The sequence below is a fragment of the Microtus pennsylvanicus genome, chromosome 6 (genome assembly GCF_037038515.1).
Source record: "Microtus pennsylvanicus isolate mMicPen1 chromosome 6, mMicPen1.hap1, whole genome shotgun sequence".
NCBI lineage: Eukaryota > Metazoa > Chordata > Mammalia > Rodentia > Cricetidae > Microtus > Microtus pennsylvanicus.
In genome coordinates this window covers 112,535,753-112,561,877 of record NC_134584.1, presented here as the reverse complement: position 1 = coordinate 112,561,877, position 26,125 = coordinate 112,535,753, and the positions used below count along the sequence as shown (strand labels likewise).

Genomic DNA, 26,125 nt, shown 5'->3' with positions numbered 1-26,125 from the left:
TTACCTCAGTACTTCCCCTTAGCATAGGGTTTTGACTGGAGTCATGCAGCTAAGAAATTTTGTTCTATGTAGAGCTGAAACATTAGTGGCTTTCTGAAAAAGCGCTTAGGTGAATAATTCCATTTTGCTGTGAATCACATCCTTTCTTCAAGCTCATTCTGATATTTCCGTCATTATTTTCTGTTGTAGAATGATTGCTGCATTTATACCCATCTAAAGTAAGTGGGTTTCCCAAGATGACTGATGGTCCTACCAGTAGGTCCCTGAGAAACTAGACATCGTTTCCTCTCTGAGCATAAAAAAACCAAGCAGAGCTTGGCATTTTAAGCATCCGCGATTAATACTATCTCATATAGTTTTGTTAAAAACAAAAATAGAAGGGTAAAATACATGACCACATTTGATGATTTTGTCCTCAGCCTGATTTTATCTATAGAAGACCACGGGAAAGTGTCTTCATCAGGGTGATTGAGGACCGTGTTTCTGCTCTAAGTGCCCCATGCCTGGATGTGGTGTGACCCTGGAGGATGTCTATTACCTCCACAAAGACCATGGCTTCTTCTCTGGCAATCTGTACGTGGCGAAGCTGCCCGTCTGCCATGTTCTTAAAGTCAAAGCTTAAAACATCGGGCTCTTGGTACTTATTTAGCTTGTACCTTATCTGCAAGCTTCCTAAAGGAGAAAGAAGGTACATATTAGTAAAAATGACATCTTAAAACAACTTAGGAAATGTCTGAATCCTTTTAATTTTTTTTAGACGCATTCACTTCTAGAAAAAGGTTCACTAACACTCATTGGGGTATGTCACCTAACACTAAGTCCTAGAAGTCAATTCCTAAGGGAAATCACAATATTTTCTAAATCAAGAGTAGACATATTGTCCGTAAACTGACTCCTGTAAATCCTTAGCTTCACCTCTAAAATTTAACTCTGAAATTATAATGTGCAAACAATAACACCATCTTCTATCACAAAAAATGAAAGTGCCAGTATTTATGCAATGTCATGTATAATGTGATATTGCAATAACATTATTTTAATAGAACCTCATATTATTTTAAATATCCATCTCCCACACAAAAGTACAACTGATAGAGGAAGCTTTGAGCAGATGTAGATTTATACAAGATGAGACTCATTTCCAAGGGACCAGAAGTATAAACTTCGGAATGAAATTAAAGTGAAATGAACGACTTTTAGCCAAATTTATTATTCAAATTAATAGTATTCAATTGCCTGCAGAGATTTAAATTAATTTGTTTCACAGAACTCCTCCTGAATTACCAGAAAAAGAAAAAAATATCCTCAATGTGCAGATAAACTCTGAGCTCAAAGCAGACACTGGAGGCACCCATGAAACGAAATTATTCCTATTGTAGCAATCAGCGCCCTTGGGCCACTTGATTTAAGTGAGGCGACACAGTTGCATATTTGAATGCCAGTTTATCTTTCTCACCTGGAGAATTCACTTCTAAAATATCCGTCTTTCATCCACACACAGAACAGAGAAAAACAGTAGTAAGCATTTTCCGGTGACAAGGTTTCTGTAGCAAACACATTCCAGAACCCACAAACCGTCACCCCGTACAAATACAGCAACCATTCTAACGACTACATTATCATCTGTTAGGACCAATAGGTCATCTCCTGAACATTTTTGTACATAATACTGGTCCATTAACACTCCTTGAATACATTTTATCTTTGATTAGAAGAAAATCTGTATTACATACAAGGAGACATTTTATTTTAAAGTAGAATATTAAAGCTGTATCAATAGTCATATAAAATACTTAAGAGCTCCTGGCAAAAAACAAAATATAAATATATGGAGAGGTGACTCAGCAGTTAGGTGGACACTCTGCTCTTGCAGATGCCCTGGGTTTTATTCCCAGCACCCAGATCAGGCAGCTCACAACTTCCTGTGACTCTACACCAGTTCTGGGGAATTCAACCCAATGACTCACACCACCAAGGACAATTGCACTTGAGCCTATAGACACACAGATACATACACATGCACACACAAATAATTAAAATATTAAACACATATAAACATTTTCTAGAAACAAACAAAAAACTCACATAGTTGATACAAAATTACCAAAATTATAAAAATATAAAAAGATGTTAAGTACTAAATGATCCTTTTAGAGTAATCTATAAGATCCTACTCAAACTCAAAAAGAAGAGAAAACCTAAATATACTCAGTTTTTCTCCCTGTGCTAGATTAGAAGCCAGCACCCCAGAAGGAACTGTATTCTACTGACCCACGGTCCTAATCCAACCTTCCCCCTCCTCTAAAACACACTCACCATTTTTGGCGATGACAACTGAGAGGTACTCTTTATAAAAGGAACTCATATACAGTAGCAAGCTTGGTGCCCGTGTCGTCCGGAAGCTAAATTTGATTATTTCTCTGCTCAGCTTCATATCCCCATGAAATGAAGCAGCGTGGAAACTGGAGTTTTTACTTAAGGAATAGTTTTCTTGAAAATTGTAAACCACCGAAGATCCGGATCCAAAGTAGGCAGAAATCTCTGAAATGATAGGCGAACTGACTGTGAAAAATTTAACAACCAAGGATCTTGTTCAAGTTACATTTATTGACATCTCAATGCTGTAAAATGAAGTACACAGCTAAGAGAAACAGTCCCAGGCTAAGATAACACAGCAAATGAATGGAGCTTTCACAATGACTTATGGAATGCCTTTATGTTAGAATGACATATAATTAATTCATTAGTCTGGCTTTACAATTGGAAACTGAGCACTCTCTTATGCAAGTTCACACATAAGCCACGCTTCTTGTCTTGTTCCTCCCTGAACATCTACTTTCTTATTTAAATTCTAACATCCATCTATTGCTTTGTAGGTACAATGCACGTATCCTCTCATGATAGAAAAATTGAAGAGTGAGGACTTTCCCCCCTCCATTTCAATATCAATAAGCAGAAATACCTTAATTTTATATTAACTGCTTTCACATTTGATGCACACTACATAAAGAAGGTGAAGTCTAGCATTACTTGTGAGAGAGGTGCGTGCTTAGCATGTTTCAACAGAGGAAATTATGCAGCCCTTTTGAAATAATTTAACAAGTATAACATTTTACCTATAGAAGGTTAATATCTCAAATTTACATACATGTGTAGGCAGATACATGTGTATGGAAAAGGTCAGTGGAGATATTAGATTTGAATGCTTAGACTTTGTTCTCTTTGCTAGTATAAGCATCTGGTTGCTGATAGGTTTTATAAATCGTGCTTACTGGGTCATAAAGCAATGCGTTAGTGCCCATCTCATTTTAGGTATTTTCAATATATTAATTGTATTATTTATAATATAACTTATATAGTATAATGTATGCATGTAGCATAACATTTCTGATTACATTTAGAAAGAACTGGAAATTTCAATTAGAAATTGAAGGAAAGTTATCCTCAAGAAGGGCTTAAATTCATACTTCAGACCAAAAATGTCTCTCGGAATACTACCAGTGGTGGGTGATCATTACCAAAATTGATTTTGAAATCACAGGTTGTTCTTGGTAAAAGGAGATGACCTCAAAGTGTAGTTTTTGCCAGGTTTTCATTAACTAACCCCTGGCGCTATCTTTGCAAAGTTGCTTTGATTTGGAGCCAATTTCTTTTTGCTTCCTTCAAGTGAAGATTAAGAAGCCCAGAGATACTTCAACAAACTCAATGAATTTAAATTAATTAGATGTTGGTTTTCTTCTACGAAAAACTATGAGAGTATAATATGTGTCTGTGTATTCAGAGAAGGTGATCCAGATAGTTGCTACTAAACTCTGCTCTGTTTTTCTTCTGTGGCATAGATGGGTGAATAAGAGAAAGAGCAAATAAATTCCCTGCTGTTTTCATTCTCTAGCAGATATTCATTTTATCACACACCAAGTATCAGAGTGTAACTGTTTCCTTATGCATCAGTATTTGGTAGAAAATATTTGTTTGAATGAGTAAAACAAATACACAAATTTATTATTTAGGTTTTCGCATTGCTGAAAGTGCTCACCCAAAACAGCAATACCCTCTGGAGAGTATTAGATATGTTAAATGTTTTAAAACCAAGAACTGCTCCGTAGGATAGGTTGTTGACATCCCTGTTCTTTAAACACATTAATAGTAGACAAAGCAAAAGTAGATTAATGGCTAGCATTGAAGACACCTAACGGCTACTTGTAGCATGATTAATCAAAACTCAGAGACAAATATTTGAGTTTAACCTGAAGGTCAGAAAAGCAAAACATCCAGCCATTCTCCCTTACCTCTAACTCAGTCCGAAATGGTAATCCTGCCTCCAGGAATCCTCAGAATGAGATTTTGTCTAAGAGCTGTCTCTTCACATCTGATGTCCCTTTCAAGTTCTAGAATTAAAAACATGCACCACTACTGCCCTGTTTCTATGGCAAACTAGTGTGGCTACTGGGAATAAAGGTGTATGTCCCCACTGCCTGGTCTGTAAGGTTGACCAGTGGAGGTGTTTTACTTTTTAATCTTCAGGCAAGCTTCATTTATTAAAATACAAATGAAATATCACTACAGCTACTATTTGTGACTATTTAAGAATAGACAAGTATTTTTTTTCAGAACTGAGTTCAAGGTCCAAGGATTAATATATGATTGGCATACAATAACCGCTTTTCAAAAGAATATTTTAATACACACACACACACCTGCCTGGTGTCTTATTCACAGACATACAATCTCAAAGCATACCTACCATTGGAGCAGAATGGTCCTGCATAGGCAGAGGAAGAGCAGTCACAGAAGAAACCACTGGGCTTTTCTCTGCACTTTCCTCCATGGCGACATAACTTTCCATAGCTACCACAGTGTCCTCTGCAACCTGGCTGCACCCCAGGGGTCACTGTGGCTCTTTCTTCCAGATCCAGGGCTATCCCATTCAACTGAAGGGACCTGATGCATCCTAAGAAGCCCCTCTGCCGGGTGGCGGTCCCACCTACAAGGAAAACACTGCAGATGCAAACGTTCCTTCACTTAAAGACCAAACAAATAAAGGACCCGATGAAGAAGAGGCAAACCTGTGATCTGATGTTAGAGAATTGAGCAGCCAGATGAGAGGAGCAACTGGAAGCTGGGAAAGACAACTGTTGATGGACGCTAGCACTCAGAAAGATGCACCACAAATTCTACTCTTTGAACTTTGGGTTGCTTCTTTTTCTGTTGTTTCTCCTGGGGATCAAATCTAGGTACTCATACTTACCAGAAAAGTTCTCTGTCGATGAGCCATGCCTAACTCCACACACTTGTTTTCTGAAAATTATTTATTGAGCTTCATACTGGAGAAGCCATCTTTCCCCATCTCTTTATTTCAAAGAACAAAATTAGGACTATGCTTCATCTTCATTTCAAATAACAATGTGTATTGTCATGGGTTGTTATTTCCTTTTTAAAGAAGTATATGTGTGTGTGCGTGCATGTGTGTATGTGTATATAGATATGAACATACACACGCATGCATATATTCATGGTATGTACAAATATACTTAAAATCTCGATCTTCATTAGTCTGATAATTTAATTTGACAAGTATACCTTAGGAATCCTTAGTAATACATTCATAGGGATTAGTTTTTACTTAATATCTACCAAAAGGTGATTATTGAGTATTATTTTATTACTTTTCTTGGACTTTTTTAGTATATTTTACATTTTTTTACAAGTTGACCTAATATTCGCTGTTTTGTACTTGAGACTAATTTTAAGAGAACTTGAAAAGGAAACTAATGAGGGAATAGTGGTGCGATAGTGGTACCCATGTTAGTAGGAACCACTAGCTCTCTAGCCAACAACCTGGGGCTGGTAAGGTTATGAATCTTAAGAGAAAATCTATTACCATCACTTTACTAGACTTCCATTGTTCCTAATTTATAACTGCATTCTAAAACTCATATTTGTTCCCACAGAGAAGTGAAGTTCTCAACTCATATCAAAAAAAAAAGCTTCTCTCTAACAAATGGTCAATATTACAGAAAACCACAGGTCATAATGCAGAGATCATCAGATGGTGTGGAGCCCAGACCCAGTGGATAAACCTCAACTATATCTCTAACACCTTAGGCTCAGGTAACATCACAGAAAAGGGGGAGTGAGAGACTCTCAGAGTCATAGTACAAGGAAGTATTTGAGATTGTGTTTCTTAGAGACAGTGGGAAATTACATCTATGATACCTCAATAGGACTGTCCAAAAAAGACCTGGACATTGGCAATATCAATAGTCATGCTAACGTGGAATGAGGAAATCTCAAGGGGTCCTGACCTAGACAAAGCACTGTAGGTAACTACCAACTGCGGAAAGAACGAGAATTAGCCTCTCCTATAGCAAGTTCATCTCATCCTCTTCTAAATCACATATCTGCCTCTCAATCTAACAGTAACCCACAGACTCTCACTGTTCTCAGTGATTCAACATTATTTAGTGCAGATTTTTAAAGAAGTCACAAAAATTATTATCTATGGAGTTTTACGTTGCAACAGTTTGCTCTGTATATATCCCTTTATCTGAATACACACCAGACAGGCTACTTCAGTCACTGCTGCGTAGCACATAGAAAAAAATGCTTGACACATCACAATTGTGCAATAACCAGTCACTACTGTATCCACCCTTCCATTCACTCCTTCAATCACATAATATCAGAGTGGGAGACGGGAACTCCTCCAGAATTGAGGAGGGTCAGCTTTTGACCCATAGAGATGCTTGGGTCTCTGAGATAAAGAATGAAGGCCAAAATCAAAGAGCATTTCTGAATAAATTCATAATAGCTTATTAATGAGAGATTGTGAAGAATGAGTTGATAAGAATGTTTACCTTCAGGAGCATTCACACTACTTAGAAATCAAATTTATAGATGCAATGACCTCTATCCAGATTGCTTTAAATAAAATTTTAATATAAATTCAAACTTCATTTTATATCATGCATGCCTCTACAGCAAAGGACACATAGTGCTTCAGATGGCATGGGCCAAATTTGTCACCTGTAACTTCAGAGGGAGTAGAGTGTGACAGAGAGCTCAACACCTTCCAGCCTTCAGTTTTCAATATTATCAAGTCCATTGAATTGAGACATGGAGAATACCTCAGGGTGTGTCTGGAGGATGTTTCTAGGAAGTAAGAACTAAGAGGGAAGACACTCCCTGAATGTGGGTGGCACAATACTATAGGTAGTACAGGGACTATATATAGAATAAGAAAAGGGGAAAACCATTTTGTAATCTCTCTCTCTTCCTCTCTCACATACTATATTTAGTCATTGAACCTAGAGTTCCTTAGCTATTATTTATGTTATTAGGAGAACAGAGATAAATCCCTAGGCATTCTTTTTGGGTATGTCAATGAAGGTTTTGATTTTATCCAAAATTTTAGAACAACTAACAATCTTTGTGTTTAAATGCTACCAAATTTGAACAATCTTCTGCAATTCTCAAAGTCTCTCCCCTGCCCATGTTCTCAGGATATTTCTCTTCTTTCTACATCAAGTTGCTATTCATCTTGGCTTCATACCTGCCTAGCTTACCTATTTGCTAACTTTACTCAGTAAACACCTGAGGCTCAATCTCCTTGCCCACAATTCTTCTGGCATTCTTACTAGACTTTAGAGTTTTCTAACCATCTATGCCAAATTACCCTTGGCATGGGAACCTTTTGGAGGAGCTAGAGCTGCATCTTGGGTGTAATTTAATTCCTTCACGTTACATTACATAAAACCATAAGGTACAAATTTCATAGCATACACTAATAGAAAATCACCTTGTTTTTGTCTGTTGCTCTGACATATGATATCACTGTAAATCGGGGGATTCTTCAATTCTTCTAATAGCATAAATAACTAAGCAACTATAGGTTCCACAACTAAATATAGTTCATTTTCATTTATTCTAACTAATTTTTCTTACTTATTTTACATTAAGAGAAGTTAGAGACATATAGACACTTGTGGTTATAATGAAGAAATAACAGAATAAATACATTTAGTTTAAAATATGTGTGGTCATTATCTCAAGGCAGTGTTACTTCTCCCAACTTCAAAATTAGGTCAAAGAAGAAAACATTTCCATTTTCTTCTTAAGCCATCTTTGGTTTGAACTGTATTTATATTCTCTGTGCCTTATTGAGCAGTTCTTTGTGGGATCCCATATCTGATACTGGAAATATGAAAAGTATATGTATTTGATCATGTTCTCATAGAGCTAATAGTCTGCTAATATATTCAGAGAGAGATGTTCACGATTACTACCTGATGCTAATGTATATATAGAAATAAACACTAGCATAATACTAGAGTATAGAGTAACTAACAGGAAACATATTAACATATATGTTTATACAGATATAATATGAAATACAATCTTAAATATTGTCATAGTGATGAACATCTAACTTTGAAACTAGAACTTCTTAATTCCACACTTTCAAAGAGTTTAATGTTTACCTAATAAACTTATTTTAATGCCACCTTTATTGAAAACATCATATCTAATTAGACATAGCTGCATTGCACGTGTTTGAGGATTTGTAACTGTACCATTGGGTTTCCAGTCAGTCACAGAACTCTTCTGAGAAGCATGTCTCATGTAGATAGGATTGGGCTTGAAAGCTTAATTAAAGATTGCCGTGCCTTTCCAGGGTTAGAGTATGTCCAATTAAAATGAGCTGCGGTTTGATTAATTGATTCTGGATGTTTCTGCTGAGCTATTTTGTTGGGAACTATCTTCCAATTAATTTTCTATCAATTTACTTGCCATGCTGGATCAGACATAATGAATTCCGGAACTTTACAAACACTGAGTAGCTTGTGCCGTGAATGAATAACCTTTCTGTGTGATTGAATTTAACTGAATCATTCCACACGCATGACAATACTAAGGTCTCATACCTAAATACCTGGCTAGGTGTTGAGTAGGAAATGAATTAGGACTACCTATTGGTTTTATCCTTCCAACACATTTGTTGTTCTCAGAAAATTCTTCTAAGTGACAAGTGTTTTTGTCACAGAATTGGAGCCAGCTCTTTCATAGGCCAATTTGCCATTACTTGTGGCAAGAAGACCTTTAAGATTAAATTTTGATTGTTTTAAAAGACAAACTATTCACACGCTCTCCTCGATTTTATTGTTGAGTATAATGAGAACAACTTCATTGCCCCAGCATCCTTAGAGACTGAAAGAACTCACGATTGCTATCCGTGTCTTTAAATGCAAGCCTATAAAAATGATAGGCTCCCTCTGATCTTGACACTGTGGTAGAGGAAGACAGATCAAGTCCCAGCCACAAGCCCATCTAGAGCAAGAAATCAGCAGGGCATACAAGCTGAGCTCAGAACCATGCCAGGGTTTAGAAGTGCTTGGAATCTAGAGCCTGATCCCAGCACAGCATCCTGGGGGAAGACAGCCCTGTAGAAACAGTGATCTAGAAACTTAGCTTTAGTTATGTCAAATAGTGATCTTCATTGTACAGAGTTCCAGGAGCACGGAAGGAACGAGACCATTGTCCCCCATGCTCAAAGAACTACTGTGGTTGAATGAAGCAGTTTGTATAAGAAAGACTGTCATAGGCAGAATGTCCGGTCTCTTGCCTGAACCAAACATGGCCCAGTGGGTATTGCTCTGGCAAAGAGCAAGTCACTTTGGTTTCTTTGCCTAAATCATAGCTCTCTGTATTGAACATATAAAGTATATTTCAAAGAAATGAGCTGTTAGCAGTATCAGGCACATAGTTGTAGGCTCTACTCTTAAGATTTTGTGTTCAGTCAAGGGTCGTTATGGTCTTCCCACTGAGGATAGAAAAGTCTACTCAGAGGTTTTCAGACAGATAATAAAAAAGTACTCCAAGGAAAGAAATAAAATGCCTAAAAACAAATGATATAAACACACAAAAGAAATACAACAGTAAAACTGTATTTTTAATGAGGAAACACAATTACTATCAAAGAAAATAAGACTGAATTGAAAATTATTACAATAAGACTATTTGATAGTCTCTTAGCATGACTATATTTTAGCATATCAAAAATGAAAGTCCAAAAAGAAAATATTAAGAATGTGTCATAATTAATAACTTGCATTTTCAAGGCTCTTTTAACAACATAAAATATGAATTTATAACAAGCTAAAAGATATTGATGATAAACTTATATGACAAAGACTTAGCCAAAACAGGGAAAGAATTTTTAAAAATTACTATTTGGAAGAAGGGTGACCTGGTAAGAAATGAGAAACAAATACGAAGAGCCACCTCATAAACTGTATAACTCTTGTGATCAGCGGAGACATGGCTACATCACCTGGTCAATCCATGCAAGTTCTATGATCGAGTAGTTATAGTCTTTCATATTCGCCCAGCAGAATACAAGCACACGTTCATTTTCTCCCTCAAACTTACAAGGAAGAATTCATAATATCCAATCTTGAAATTACTAAAGAACTATATCTTTGTATTGGTTATTTTGGATTTCCCAAAAGATCACGAGGGATACACTTGTACAGAGAACCAATATAAAGAACTACAGCTTGCAGCCTCAATGTGATTCGTATACTGATTCCAGTATCAACCGTTGTGTGGGACATTTAGAGACTGCTTGCACCATGTGTTTGCTGATTTGATTCAATCCAAATGTGACATAAATGACTCCTCCCTGAGTCAGGGGTCCTTCCTTCCACCCCTCGTCCCCGACTATTCAAATGGAGTTTAACTTGTGTGGAAACTTGTCAGTGAAAGAATTTAGACAGGAAACGAAAATTGCAGAGCTGGTTGAATGAAAATCAATTCAGGCCTAATTTAAGAAGCTTCTGGGGGGAAAAATGCTGAGTTTACAAACCGAAATAGAAAATGACCACTGTCACATTGCAGTCTAAAAAAAATGATTGATTCTTTTCTCCCCATCATTTCCGTGGTCAGAGAACATTGGTGAGCGCAAGCAGCAGTGACCTTTATCCCTTTGTTCTCGGTGTTCTATCAAGGTCAAGGACAAAGGCTCAACACGCTGAGCATCTTCAGCCTCCCCAGATGATGAGCAGCATTTCTGAGTAGGATGGTGTAAGGTGTTTCATGAATCACACACATGTGTATACATGCACATCCAGAGACCAAGTGAAAGAATAAGAAAGGGGTGGTAAAGACCTTCTGCCTCAAGTAAGAACAAGAATGGAGAGGGACAGGCTGAAGACATGGCTTGGTGATAGACCACTTGACTTGCACGTTCAAGGACCTGGGTTCAAATCCATGCATCATCAAATAAAGAGAGTTGGGGCTGAGAACACATAGGCCATCATTTTTCATTATGAGAAGCAACCTGATATGATGTTTGGGAGTTTTGAGGGGAAAGGAGATGTCTGTCATATTGATGCTGTAGTTTCCAACCTAATTATCATACACTTGCTCCAAAAAGTTTTGTTTATTTTTATCCCTCCTCCAGTGAGAACAGCATCTTGGAGTCACGTTAGGTGAAGATAACCATTCTGACGTTACCTAAGCCAGCCTGTTTCTCACCTCGTAGCGTAGAACACCTCTGCTTGGATCCATCACTACCTGACTTCAGTTTCAGTTGGCACAAACAGCTGTTGCCCGGGCAGCTCACAACTTTCAGGTGTTTTAGCTGTCTATTTCTACTGATATTCTTTGAAAGTGAGAGCATTGCTCTCGCTTCAAATTCTGCTCTGTAGTGCAAACACACTGTCTGGTTGGTCTTCAGAGGCAGGGGTGGGGCAAACAATTGGGTAAACACATTTAATTTTTTTTTATGCTATCTCAATACAACCAGCCACTGCGAAGAGCTGATGAAAACTTTCAATATTTAAAAATTTTAAAATCTCATATACATGTAATGTCAATGAACACTGTCAGCATGCTGGTTCGTGAAAAGGAGAAAATGATTGGTCAAATTAAGATACATTGGGATATCTGCAACTTCTATTTGTATATATATATATATATATATATATGACTTAGTTAACATCAAGAAACAGCTTCCAAAACACTATTGAAATTTCTTGCGTTTCAAGCAGATGAAGCAACTCTAACTTCCTACAGACTTGTGTCCATGCAAGAGGCACGCTTGCAGCCAAATGCTGGACCAGTGACTAAATCACTCTCAGACTACACCAAAGTTAGACTTTCCCTTTTTTCATGTGCCTCAGCTCGGGCTTCCATATGAATGCAAATACTTTTATTTTCTCCGCTCTCCACCCTTAAAGGATCTTTATTAGAATAAAGCCATGCTGAAAGCTGCAGCCTTACTTTCCACAATCATGTTGACTTCACTAGTTTGTCCCTACACCCAAATATAAATGACAGTCATTATGCACACTTGAAAATACTGATTAGTCATAATCATTCCTATGATGGATGGATGAACTACAAATTAAACTCTCGAACTTGTAAGTAAAGGGTATTAAATTACCCTTTAAAATTTCAACCAGAAAATCAATTACATTGTATTAATGCAGAGATTCTCAGTCACCCATATAACCACCAACTCTGAGGAGGGAAGGAGACTTAACTCTCCTATTTATTAGTATGCGAAGCAAGAGTTCCCAGGCAAATGGACCCTTGACACATAACGTGTGTTAAACACACTCTATGAATGGAAAAGCCAGGTTTCCTGGTGAGCATATGACCATAGCACTGGTCGGATTTTGTTTGAAGGGGAGAAAGGCTGTGAGATGTTTTCGCAGCTTTCCTTCAATAGACTGGGTCTTATTGGAGATGTGAGGCCAGGGAACAACTTTAATCACTGCCGTGAATTCAAATAAAGGGAGAAAAAAAGAAAAACTCACATGAAAATGAAGTTGAAAACTCAAATGAAATTGAAAACTAGGAAGCATTATGAGGAACTCAGGGACCTACAAGGAAGCACCTTACAAGTGAGAATTTCGTTATGGAAAAGTCAACAAATGCTGACAGTAACAGCCAATCAATCTGTTTGCAAGTTGTAAGCAGCTACATATAAAACAAGGTCCTGCGGTGCTTCAACACATCTATGTCAGCTGGGGCTGCTGAGAGCTGTCGTGCAGATCTGCAATAGCCTGCTCCCACTGGCTTCTTCTGTCCACTTCCCTTGTGGCAGTAAGTGGGAATTAGAGAAAGAAGGAAGCTAGGTTTTGGCATCCCTTAGCATTAGATGCATATTCCTTGCAAGGGCCTCCCATGATCAAGTGCATAGCTCGACCTGGCTTCCCGTTGCATTCCAGCCACATCGGTTTAGTCCTGTTCCTGAGCTCTGTTGCACTCACTATCATCACTTAGGATTCTGCCATTGAGAAATTCATCTCTAGTCTGTTTCTTCTGGCCTCAACTCAAGGGTTAACATCTCCCCACACCCCAGTTTGAAATGGAAACTCCCAACATTAATCAATGCCTGACCACTCTTCTCCAGGTTCCATTTCTACTTTACTTTTTTTCATCATTGAAGGATACATGTGTGTGTGTGTGTGTGTGCATGTGTGTGTGTGCATGTGTGTGTGTGTGTGCATGTGTGTGGTGTACATGCATATATAAACATGTATACATACATATGTACCATATCTTCCTTTCATTCTCACCATTGACTACTCTTACCTCTTCTACTGAAATACACTCATAGGGCCACAGAGGACTTTTTGCTCAAAGCAAGTGCTTCATTAAACCTCCTCTAATTACTGCTGATTTTTTGCTAGTATGCCACCCACTGAGCTCTAATTCAGTGTAACCTTTTTAATTATAATTTGTGTCTCATGGAGTCTGCCTGTAAGGCAAAAACTCTTTATTGGCAAACCTAAAAAAAATAAGAAAGAAAGATATATCGTGATTTGTTTGATAGGGTATTGTAAATTGGAAGACTAATATTTTGTGTGTGCCCATTGTTATGTGAACTAGAAAGCTGTCTTCTCCTGGGAGTGGTCTGCTCGGTGATAGGCATAGCAACAAAAGCAGCCCCTTAGGTGGCATTTTGATAGTCAGGTATCATTACACTACATCATGTGATTGTATCCCCAGTTCCTGTAAGTACAAATGAAGATCTTAATTCATTGAAAATAGAACATTTTTTTTGGCAGAGATCTATTTTCCCCCACTGCCTTTGATTTAAACATCATCAAGATTTCCATTGTTAAAATTTTGCAGCGACAAAGCCACTTTAAGCCTGAACACATATGGAGATGTCAAAGGCCCGACTAATTGCCTCCATAAAGATGAAACCTCTTCGATCCTTATTCAAATTATTGCATATGATTGATAGCAAAAGACCTGAGCCGGTTCCAAGCAGTTTTCTGATGTCATATGCTACTTCATTACTGGCACCTGAAATCAAATTAAGGCCAGGATTCCTATCAGGTACAATATATAGTGATGCCATCTCTGGGAAGTTGAGATCCCTCCCAAGGAGGAAAGGTCATCTACAGGCAAACTGCAGCATATTTCACTGAAAACGTTGAGGACAATTTCAGCCTTCTCAATTTCCAAGAATAGTAAGGCTATTTCCAAGCCACTGACAGATTTTAAATTGCAGTCCTTTTTGTTGTGACCATCTCTCATTTTTTTTAAAATTCAAGAGATATCTATGTTCTTTCCTGACTGAGCTTACAGTATGACATTAAGAGAAAAGTTATATATTCCTGCTCAGGTGTACTTTGTTGTTTTTATACTCTTAAATAAGCCAACTGAGTGACCACAAGCTTGTGAGGAGACTGTCTACTAGGGTACTTCAGTTGCGGAAGCTAGTCATTACATTTGTTTTCAGGGAAAAAATAAATAATGGAAATAATGAGGACATAAATTTATTAGTAGACCGAAATGTGTCTTTTCAGATATGTCACAAGCAAGCTCATCCCTTTCAGTGAAAGGGTGCTAATAACATTGTTAGGCAACAGAAGGTGTAAGCAGGAAGCTGATGAATTCTGTTCTAAATATAGCCGTTGAAGATGTCTGGAGTATAATTTCTGATAATTCATCATTTATCCTGCCTTATCGTGTCTCTGGGTCTTTGTTTACATTAAAATGTATGAGTTGGGATCAAATAAAAGATAATCCTTGAACTTCATGGTCCGTAACTTCTGCAAAGTAATTAGCAAAGAAGCCAAGGAAAATTAAACAGATGGAGAGGAATTCCAGTCTGGCGCCTTGTAAACGTTGAGTCAATGGACATTGGGGGAGACACTATAAAGCAAGGTATCAGGAGAGAGCTGGGGAAAAATGGGTAAAGTAGAAAAGAAGCTGTTGAAGCTGAGTACCGTCTTTCTTTTTTCTTTCCTACCATCAGCCTAGTTTGGGTGTTAATTGTACATGTTGAGAAACATCAGCAGTTGGCACTGGCTGGCATTACAAGGGCCTTTCATTTTGGGGAGGCAAGAAATAAACATTTCCAAGATCATACTAAAAGCCCTAAACGTAATACACAAGCTTTAACAAATCATGCAGCCTCTATATATTAAGGAGGTAAGTATGCAGAATGAGGATATTGTCTCAGAGATATTTGAGTCTCTTAACTTCTCTCTCTCTCTCTCTCTCTCTCTCTCTCTCTCTCTCTCTCTCTCTCTCTCTCTTTCTAGGATAGGTATAATACCTATTGCACGAGTAGGTTATTAGAAAAAAGAAGGAATGGGGTACCTGGCACAGACTGGAATCTGGGTTTTCAATAATTACTGCTTGTTTTTGCTACTAGCTCTTTGTCATCATTTTTTGGGTTGAGATTACTTTATAGTCGCTCATTGCTATTCATGCAGCATATATTCAATATTTTACTTTTTTATTTTTTTGAAAAAGCAACCTACCCACGAAGAGCTGACTGTTGAGCTGTAGAAGGACATGGCCATCAGTGGGAGCAGCTTGTATCTTTGGCGAGAGCTCATCCACCTGAAGTGATGCCTCTTTCATGTTCCTTTCAACTCTCACGTGATGCCACTGGTTGTCATTGAAGTGCGTGGGTGATTGCACCGAGATCTCGAAAGGTCCATTTCCCACGTCAAATGAGAAGGTTACTGTTGTGGGTGCTGGAGAGACCAGAAGTGAGGGTTTTCCAGATGAGTATCCAATACACTTCAGACAACACCACACAGCAGTCATTAGACACAAGGGAACAATGGCATCCAAATAGACATAACTCTCCGCATCTTACTGTGGAAGGACACAGTAAGATACATTTTGTGGTAAAATAACAGATTTTTTAAAAGTTCACCCTCTAACTAATTTATCATATTGATAAAGATGAAGACTATTTAGAGAGCACAAAACTAGCATCTGTAATTGATTATACAAAATAATTGCTTCATTGATTCAAAGTTTATATAACTTAACAGCATGAAACATGCATTTGATATTGTGCTATTAATAGAAGACTGAATATATCAAAATAATAAGTGGTTCATTAAATAATTTTGTAATTAATATTAGTCATTAACTGAAAATTTGTCTTAAATTTTAATTACTTCAATTTAAAAACTTTTTCTACTGCTAATGCATTTATCAATATTTTTACTGAATTAACACTTAAATTATTTTCTTGCAAAGCAGATCTTTTTCCCAAGAGGCATGAGCTTCTAAGTGTCAACTGAAGAATTCAGGACTAAATGAAAGTATCCCAAGACTTTCTGAAAAGGACACTTACACCGTAGTTCTATCCGTATGAAGTCGGTGATTCCCAGGTTCTCTAGAAACACCCCAGATTGGGCTGTGGTCTTGAAAAAGAAGGACACATCAGCACTGAGCTCTCCATGGAATGTGGGGAAGTGGAGGTAGGAAGCCTCAGTATTAAAGGAAGCTGCATTCCAAAATGGCCCTGTTTCAAAAACCACAAAAAAAAGAACAAATTCATGCCATACAAAGAATACTGTAACCGTAATTGTCATTTTTCCACTTAGCATTGTGCCTGTTTAAAAAAAAAAAATCACAAATTTCGTATAAAACCACTTCCCTTGCTATGTAGAGAGTACAGGCCCAGGGTGAGAGCCTCTACAATGGCTGAAGCCCTAGATTCTTTCCAGCCTACAGGTTCATACAGAAATGCCTCCAAAACAAGAAAACACACTTGCATCCAAAAAACCTATCCTCAGATAAAGAATCTGCTAAACCTTGACTAATTACGTAACATTTTTTGCATCTTGAAAGTTTAAACACCTAGTTACTTTGACTCAAAAAATTTCTATAGCGGATCCTCGCAACCTGCTCTTCCTCCCATTAACGACCTTGCCAATCTCACACTGAGATTGGCATTCTACAGTCTCCGTTAGTTAAAGACCCAAACACACTTTGTGTATGCAGCACGACTGTTGTTAGAAAAAAGATTCTTTCATTCAGAAGCCATTCCTTTCCTTGCTCATAACAGGGGGGTAGATGAAGAAACTTTCTTTAAACGCTTACAAATACTCAATACAAGAAAGAGGTGGGAAATGTGAAAGGGATTGGAACATCAGTTTAGAGATGGAGGAAACAAACCAACTTGTATGGGTTGGAGAAGTGAATCAGTAGTTTAGGCTGTGTATTCATCTTGCAAAGGACCCAAATTTGGTTCCATCCCCCCACATCATAGAGCTCATAACAGCCCTGTAACTCCAGCTTCAGGATATCCAAGTCTCTTTTTCTGGCCTCCATAGATACCTCGACTCAACCCAACCCATCTCCCCCCTCCCCCCAACATACACACAGACATGTAATGAGACCTAGAAATAAATCTTTAAAAAAACGAAGTTAATTATATTTTCTGTCTAAACGCAGTGCATTCATCTTCACTTTCTTTGGTGGATATGTGCGACTTTTCTTTAGAAAAAAATATTCAACTGATATGTAGGAAGAAATATGGAAAATGAAATATAAATTCAAAGGCAGAGCCGCCAGGATGAAATCCAGCTGGATATATTGAGCTGATATGGAGAATTATCCAGAAAAAAATGAGTTATGTGCCTCAGCTGCCGCCAGCAGTTCTCAGTTCATCAGCTAGAACTAGGCATCCTTAGTGAGAAGCCACTCCACCCACCCTCTCATCAAGGATTAACATCCTCCTAGCTAAATTACCTTCCTCCAGGAAGGATAGCCTGGTCCTCTGGAGTCAGAAACTGTTGTTCTAAAGAAAGACTTCATGATGTTAGCAAAGAGAAGAGATCCTGCTACTTGGAAGTCACAAACGTGACTGTCTCCACCTGCCCTTGAAATGTTCTCTTCTCTGTTGACACTGGGAAGAACAGCACACAAGTCTACTATTTGTTTCTTTGTTTTGTTTCTGTTTTTCATGTGGGTTTGACTCAAAAGTCAAATTTCTGTTGCATGTGGACAATTTAAAACTGAGTTTATATAGTTGGAAAAAAACGTAGTCTGTGGGATCTCACCATGTCCCTCTAGCTAAGCCAACTTATACATTATCTGAGTTCTGTCAAGGCTCTGTCTTGCATCCTTTCGATAGTAACATCTGTATATTAGACCCTTGGATCTTAGTCTATGAAAATATACACAAAATGAAAAATGTCAACTTAGAGATAAAAGTACATCTGTGTCCTTTAACGTGCTAACCGGATCTCCTTTTACAAGGGGTGACATGCCTTTCTCTTAAAATGCTAGATATAAGGTCAAAATAAATATGTAACTTGAAATTATGGGATCCTACTAAATATGATCTCATGTGCTTAGGAAGGGAATGATCAGGATTCAGGCTTAAATTATGTAATATATTTTTATATTATATATTATAAAATCAAGGTTTTGTTTGCTACATATTGTATTTATAACTAACCCAATAGAGCTTCATATGGAAGACTTCAGGGAATGGTTGAAACTGAAGGACAGTCTTTGAATTGATTCCCTCTATACAGTAAGTGCTCTCAGGCTATTGAAAACAATTTATTGCTTTAGGAAGCTAAAACACTCTTACACACACAATAATACATTTTGCTTAGTTAGGAAACCCCACTTTACAAATTCACAATAGGTGGAGAATGAGGAAAGAACCTTTCATGAGATTAAGAAATTACTGCTAATTCAAGACAATTACAAAGAAAGCCAAGGCCACTGTGGATATTGATGGGATGGTGTGCAATGGCGTGTGAAGCCTCATCTCCATATGTCCTGTGCACCCAAGAGAAGCTGGGTAGTCTAAGAGAAGGGAGGAGAGGTAGAGATCTGTAGCAATAGCAGTAAATTGTAAATCCTTGCAAGAGGATTCTGTAAAGAAGGGGGTTGGAGAGTCCCTACGCTGCCCAGGAGCAGATCTGAAACACTGCATCAGTGTTTGCCTTATTGCCAGGCAAATAAGATGCTCTCTTTAATCATTTCAATGAAAACACATCATGAATGGCTAGACTGTAGAGATGAACCAGTCAGTAAAACACTTGCTATGTAAGCACAAGGGCCTGAGTTCGGATCCTCAGCACCCGTGTATTAAATTCCGGTGTGACAGCATGCTTCTGTAATTCCAGGGCTAGGATGGGGGAGATAAGTGAGCTTCAGCTTCAGTGAGAGACACCTTCTTCTCAGACAACAAGGTGGAGAGTGACTGAGAAAGACACCTGATGTCAACCTCTGGTCTCTGTGTGCATGCGCGCACACAAGCATAAATGGATACGCACAAACGACACATCAAGATGCATTATTCTATAATATTAATACTTAGTGATAATTAGCTAAAGAGTAATTAAATATTACCTAATTAAAACAATGTGAATCAGAAAAAAATTAAGTTCTTTTAAATTTTCATAACTATACAATATGTATATGTCTATAAAGGTATATGTATCCATTCTAAATCAGAGTCAATGTACTTATTTATGCAAAAGAAGAACATGTAATAAGTATTTGACTTCATGTGTAAACATTTTTATAAAGCCCCTTAAGGAATTAGAATTTAGCACTGTTTAACACTAAGTGTAGTTTAAAAAGTTACTAAGCATTTAGTTCTCTCATAAGTAGAATAGCTTTTAAAAAAGAATTCTTGAAAAAGTAATATTTTTCTTAGGATTATTGAAATGAAATTGAGGGAAGTGAGTGATAAGAATTCTTTCTTAAAAGTAAATTTCATATATATATATATATATATATATATATATATATAATTAAAATATTGATGAGAAGTATTTTACCAGTCAATTGTGTCTTCTAAATATTTATGAGCCGTTAAAATTAGCTTAAAATATAAATTTCTTAACAGAAATGAAACACCAAGCTTAATTACATCTTGTTTCATTGGAATACAAAAACCGAAGTATTGGTTTAATAATTCACTGGTGCCTCTTTTTAGCACTTCTGTATTATTTTCAACAATTTATGAACCCCCATTGAAATCCATATATGTAAAAATGAGGGTGGAGCAAATGAAATCTGGCTGGGGAGAATCACAGTGTGTGGGTGATAGGCCAGTTAAAAGGGGAGCAATGTTATTCATGAGTGTTTGCATACAGTAAAATATCCCTGCTGTCCCCGCCAACATGTTCAACATAGTTGGCATGATTTTTACCTCTTACAAAAGCAAAGCAGAGATTGCCTTTGCAATCAAAGGGCTTTTACAAATAATCTGAAGCATATGTTTTTTATTATTCTTATAATAATTTTATAATTTTATGCAAAAGTGGATATCAGTAACAAAGGGAAAGACACACACATACATATTATTTAATTTTTCAAGGACATACAAACTTAATTTGCAAGAGGCTGGAAAAATTGAATTTGTGTTGGGAAAGTGTGCATATATGTATTTCTGTGTGTGTGCATGGCCACAAAAGCATACATACACATGTGGCCAAAAGTCAACCTCGGCTGTCATTCTCCAGGATCTGCCAACTTTGTTTATGAAAAAAGATCTCTCATTGCAGGCAGGACCCCTGAAGCTCATGGACCAAACTAAGTAAGAGATTGTCTGGCCAGCAAGTCCCAGGTGTCTACCCATCTCTGCCCCCACAGGACTTTTGTGGGTGCTGGAACTGAATTAAATTTCCTGCACCTGTACAGTAAACATTTTCTGATTAAGCTATCTCCCCAGCCCCAGGAATGATTTTTTTCTTCTTTTTATTCAAATAACACTTTTTATTTACTTTACATACCAACCAATTTCGACTTCTTCCCCTTTCTCATCTACCCCCCTCCCCATCCACTCCTCCTTCATCTCCATTCACAAAGAATGAAATTTTGATGCAAGTAACCAACTACTTTCATTCTAGGTATAAGAGGGTGTATAAAATTGTGAACAAGGTTACTAATGTTCATTTAAGTTTGTTTAAGTTTAGTGTTGCTTATATATCCTTCATTCCTATGAAGATCAGAGTGACAATGGAAAATGTATGTGAGATACCAGAAATAAAGATCTTTCCATAAGTCACATTCTCTTTTTGTTTCAAGCAATTTATGTTGAACTATCCAATGACAACATTCTAGTATACGAAGGAGAACATGTATCAAATGCAAAATATATCTCACCTACCCAATATTAATTCCCTACATTAACATGTATACTTAAGCAGTAAGCTTTGAATCCAGTTACTCATTTGAGAAAAAAAAATCATCAATCACTTATATCCAAACCTAGGTATTTAAGTAACATAAAATAGATATTTTGGTAGAAGCACAATAAATAAGCATAAATTAACAGCTTTCTATCAAGCAGATGCCAATGAAAAAGAAGTTCTTTTACTCGTACATTTAATGTCAGAAAATAGCTTCATACTCAGAATATTGCCTGAGAATGTTGTTAAAATGTTTTAATCCTCTCATGGACTGTAAAAAGACCTCCTACCATCTTTCTGTAATTGCATAATACATACTTTATAGTAGACCACCACTGTTTTTAAGTTATCATACTTTGGTCCTTCAACCATTTATAGTCAGACACATCAGATTCTTATTCCAATGCATTTTTATATATTAATTAACTTGTTGGAAGATTTCATTGACCATACTCACCAAAAATAAGAGCTATTACATTATTTATTATCCAATGACCTCTGCATACGTGACTTACAATCTTTATTTGGGCTTAAGTATAAACAACCTTTAAAGGACACGCTATGTAAACATATGTTGGATAGAGTACAAGGCTAAGTGAGAACACTATATGCTAATTTGCCAGCGCCATTTATGGCTTACACTTTACATGAATCCCATGATCTGGGAGGGTGACTTAGCACCTGCCCTGTTTCCAAGCATCCAAATTTCCATGTTTCATCCTTAAACTTCTCTATAATTAGAAAGGGAAAGAGACATTCTCTAATCACCCACCTGACCTTCCTCTCCCTGTTAGCACTAGCTACACACTACACCCTCTCAGTACAATCCCAAACTGTTCCTATTCCAAATTTTTCTATATCTGGTCTCTTTTTTCAGTACAACCATGATATTAATTCTCCCATCTTACAAAACAAATTCTGTAATGTTACTTTCTTCCCACCTACTACTAATTTCCCCATTGTTTCACATCCCACTGCTTTTCTGGGTCTGTTCTAGGCTCTGATCTCCCACGCATAGCTCCGTAACTCTCCTAAAGAAGCCATTGTCAATGTCAGTGATGATCTCGACATTGTTCAATTCAGTTGTCACAATTCCTTCCTTACATAAGCTATCAACATTTAACATAGTTGATTGTACTTTCTCCCTGGAAGCACTTCCTTCGCTTGGAGTTCAGGATGCCCACACTTTTCTGTCTTTCTCACTGCTGATATAAAATTCTCAGTCTTCCTTCTTCCTCTTCACCCACTTCAAATGATCACTGTGGAAATATCCCAAGACTCTGCCACTACACAGCTCCATCCACAATAACTCTGTTTTGTGGCTGTAAACCTATTTATTCTATATGAATGTATGTCTCAAGCCTGGACTGTTCAACATGACAACACCACATCTCTATTTCAAGTTACGATGACATCTAGGCTTTTAGATGTCTGAAATTGAAACTCCTTCCAATAATTACAACTTCTTGACCCTGTAAATAGCCTTTTCCATTTCAATACATGCCAGCTCCATGTATTGAATGCCTTTAACTATTATGTCAAACACATCTCTATCATTTTCTTAGCCTTTCCTCTTGAAAATGACACCAATTCGTCAGCAAACTTTATTAATCCCCCCCTCTATACAATACCCACATCACGCCTCTCATCATTGCACCATGCTCCAAGCCACTATGATCTTTCAGCATAATTAATAATGCAGCATCATATCACTCATCATCTTCCTTTGATCCTATCCTGCTGAGTCTCGCTAAAAGATAAATCATAAGAACCCTCAACTCAGAACTCGCTAATCTTCTCCAGGATCACTGATGTTGAAAAATAGAGACGTCTAAATCTTCCCAGGTATGACCACCAGTTTCCTCGCTGGCATTCTTGCCATTCTTAGCTAGCTCACTGTGCCCTGTAGTGGCATTTCACTTGTATTTTAATAAATTAAACTTGCCCGAGGATCAGAAAAACAAAAGAGCAACACTGGCCAACCTTATAGACCAGGCAGCAATAACACACACCTTTAATCCCAGTAGACACTCTAGCTTGCCATAGAAACCAGACAGTGGTGGTGAATGCCTTTAATCCGAGAACTAAAAAGGATTATAAAACGGGAAGAGACAGCACTTAGACTCAGTCTCACTCTGAGATTCCTGGAGGCAGGATTGCCATTTTCGGATTGAGGTAGAGGTAAGAGTCAGTGGATGGCTGTTTTAGTTGGACTTTCAGGTTGAACCCCAATATCTATCTCTGAGCATTTATTAATCATGCATCATTCCCCCAGCACTTTGTTACATGAATCCATGCATTTATAAATCTATGTCAGCTATGTCCCTATCTGAATCACTGCTCTGATTTCCTCTTGCTTTGAGACTCTATCAAAGATACACACAAGCCTTGTTTACTTAGTCTCTTCAGTCTTGTCTTTATTTGAATGTTGCATTCTTAATGGTCCTTTAACAATCTTCTTGCTAAATAAATAAATAAATAATAAAAAAAGCGGGGCAGTGGTGACGCACGCCTTTAATCCCAGCACTCGGGAGGCAGAGGCAGGTGGATCTCTGTGATTTCGAGACCAGCCTGGTCTACAAGAGCTAGTTCCAGGACAGGCTCCAAAACCACAGAGAAACCCTGTGTCGAAAAACCACACACACACAAAAAAAAAACAACCAATCTTCTTGCTTAAAATTCCCTCTATTTTGCATTAATTATACCTTTGTTTTTTTCACAGCTTCTGTTAGTACCTATCATAACATATACTTTCCTGGATTATTGGCTTCTGTTTCCATGAAAATGTAAATACCAAGAACACGTCATAAGCATATTTTATTTCTCTCTCTTTCCCTCTCTCTCTCCCATAATCCCATAGTATAATGTATACTATTAATCAATACCTACTAAAAATTATACACTTTCCCTTGTCGTTGTAGCCACTGAAAAGCTTAGAATAATTCCTACTGTTTAAATTTTAAGTATTCTAAGAAATACATTCAATTTTTTATTAAATAAATGGAAATAATGCATGGAATAAAGAAAAGGAGAGGAGAGGGAGAATAAAAGATAGAGGATGATAAGATAACAATGTTAAGAAAATAGGGAAAGGAAAAAAGAAAGAAAGGAAGGAAAAAAGAAAGAAAAGAAGGAAGGAAGGGAGGGAGGGAGGGAGGAAGGAAGGAAGGAAGGAAGGAAGGAAGGAAGGAAGGAAGGAAGGAAGAGAAGTCCAGCAACATAAGATGAACAATTCGCATTGAAATAAGAGTTTATTGAGGATGGGGGATTATCAGATGTAGAGAAGGTATGAAAAATATATTATCTTATTATGTATTGAAATGGAATTAATCTCTGCATTTTTAGTGACTCAGAGGTAGACTGCCAAATGGAAGGAGAGTCTGTCAAATAGAGGAGAAATTAACCAAATAGCTAGTCAATACCTATTTTCCAGTCTGAGCATCTAACTTCTGCAAAGTTATCTATTGAATCCCGTAGATTGATTATTTAATGCATTCTGGGCAGCTGTGTTTTCTCAGTTAACTATACTAGTCAATGTGAACAAAATGAATTTCACAAATTTCTTAGGATAAAAAATTCTTAACAACCTTTCCTAACTTGATAGATTTTGTAGGTATTTTTCCTATAAAACCCCAACATAATTGAGAAGAAACATGTTTAATAAAATGGATTGAAAGACTCAATGTCAAAAAGTAACTGAGAACAAAAATTTAGAAGATTTGCAAAAACTCTTTAAAACACAAGATATATAAGACTTTTAGAACATCTTATCTGTTTCATAGAAAAATATCAAATATATAACACTTGCACGCATTTTATTAAATAAAGGTCTTTAAATATAGTTATCCCTTTAAGCAATAACCAAAAAAGCAGTATCCTCTAACGTGGAAAGTTTTGTTTGGTCTTACATTTTTCCGAAGCTTTCAAGGAAGCAAAAAACAAAACAAAAACAAAAACAACCAACAAACAAACAACTGTCCACCAATTTCTGAGCAGGAAAAGAAAATATATCCAACCTAGAGGGTGTTTTGTTATTTTGTAAGTGTCAAGGCAACAGATCGTCTTCTCAAATTTAAAGGAACTCTGAGAATAAAGCCCATGGGAGCCTTGCAGAAACAGAACCTGCTCCACAATAAACTAGTCAGCTCGAAAGCTAGATATGCAGCTACGGAAAACATGATGGCTGCATCCTTCAGTGCAGACCGAGTACAATGAGGTGAGCAGTCTGGGAGAGGTAAAAAACCATGGCTCCAAAATGCTAGCTATTCCCAAAGGAATGAACCCTATAGGGATATGCTAGGATTTATCGATTCTGCTCTCGGATATAAGATTAAGAGAAATGAAAAACTTTGTCCACAACTAAAAGTGATTATAGGAATTTAGTCACACTATTTAAAAAAGAACAATGTAGCCATGTCAGGTGTTCACCAAACAATGAATGGATACATGGAATCTTTCTATCTACTCCTTTGATAACTTGATTGAGGAGCCATTAAAGGACAAGTGAGAAACATCGCACTAGGGAAATTCCAGGAATCCACAAGGATGACTCCAGCTAAGACTCTAAGCAACAGGGGAGAGGACGCCTAAACTGGCCTTCCCCTGTAATCAGATTGATGACTACCTTAATTGTCGGCATAGAACTTCCAACCAGCAATAGATGGAAGCAGATACAGAGGTCAACAGTG

At 37.3% G+C, this 26,125-nt stretch overlaps 1 protein-coding gene across 4 annotated transcripts in view; it reads right to left on the bottom strand.

Moving 5' to 3' along the window:
* Cntnap4 (contactin associated protein family member 4) overlaps positions 1–26,125 on the bottom strand; it is a 280,867-nt gene that overhangs the window by 25,431 nt on the left and 229,311 nt on the right. For 2 of the 4 annotated variants that reach the window (XM_075977396.1, XM_075977397.1), the window contains exons 16-20: positions 16,625–16,795; positions 15,792–16,010; positions 4,745–4,984; positions 2,317–2,541; positions 539–672 (exon numbers count right to left, since the gene is read on the bottom strand). In XM_075977396.1, coding sequence (XP_075833511.1) covers positions 539–672; positions 2,317–2,541; positions 4,745–4,984; positions 15,792–16,010; positions 16,625–16,795 — 989 coding nt within the window. Of the gene's footprint in view, positions 1–538; positions 673–2,271; positions 2,542–4,744; positions 4,985–15,791; positions 16,011–16,624; positions 16,796–26,125 lie in introns of all 4 variants that reach the window. The other 2 variants (XM_075977394.1, XM_075977395.1) reach the window with 1 other exon arrangement.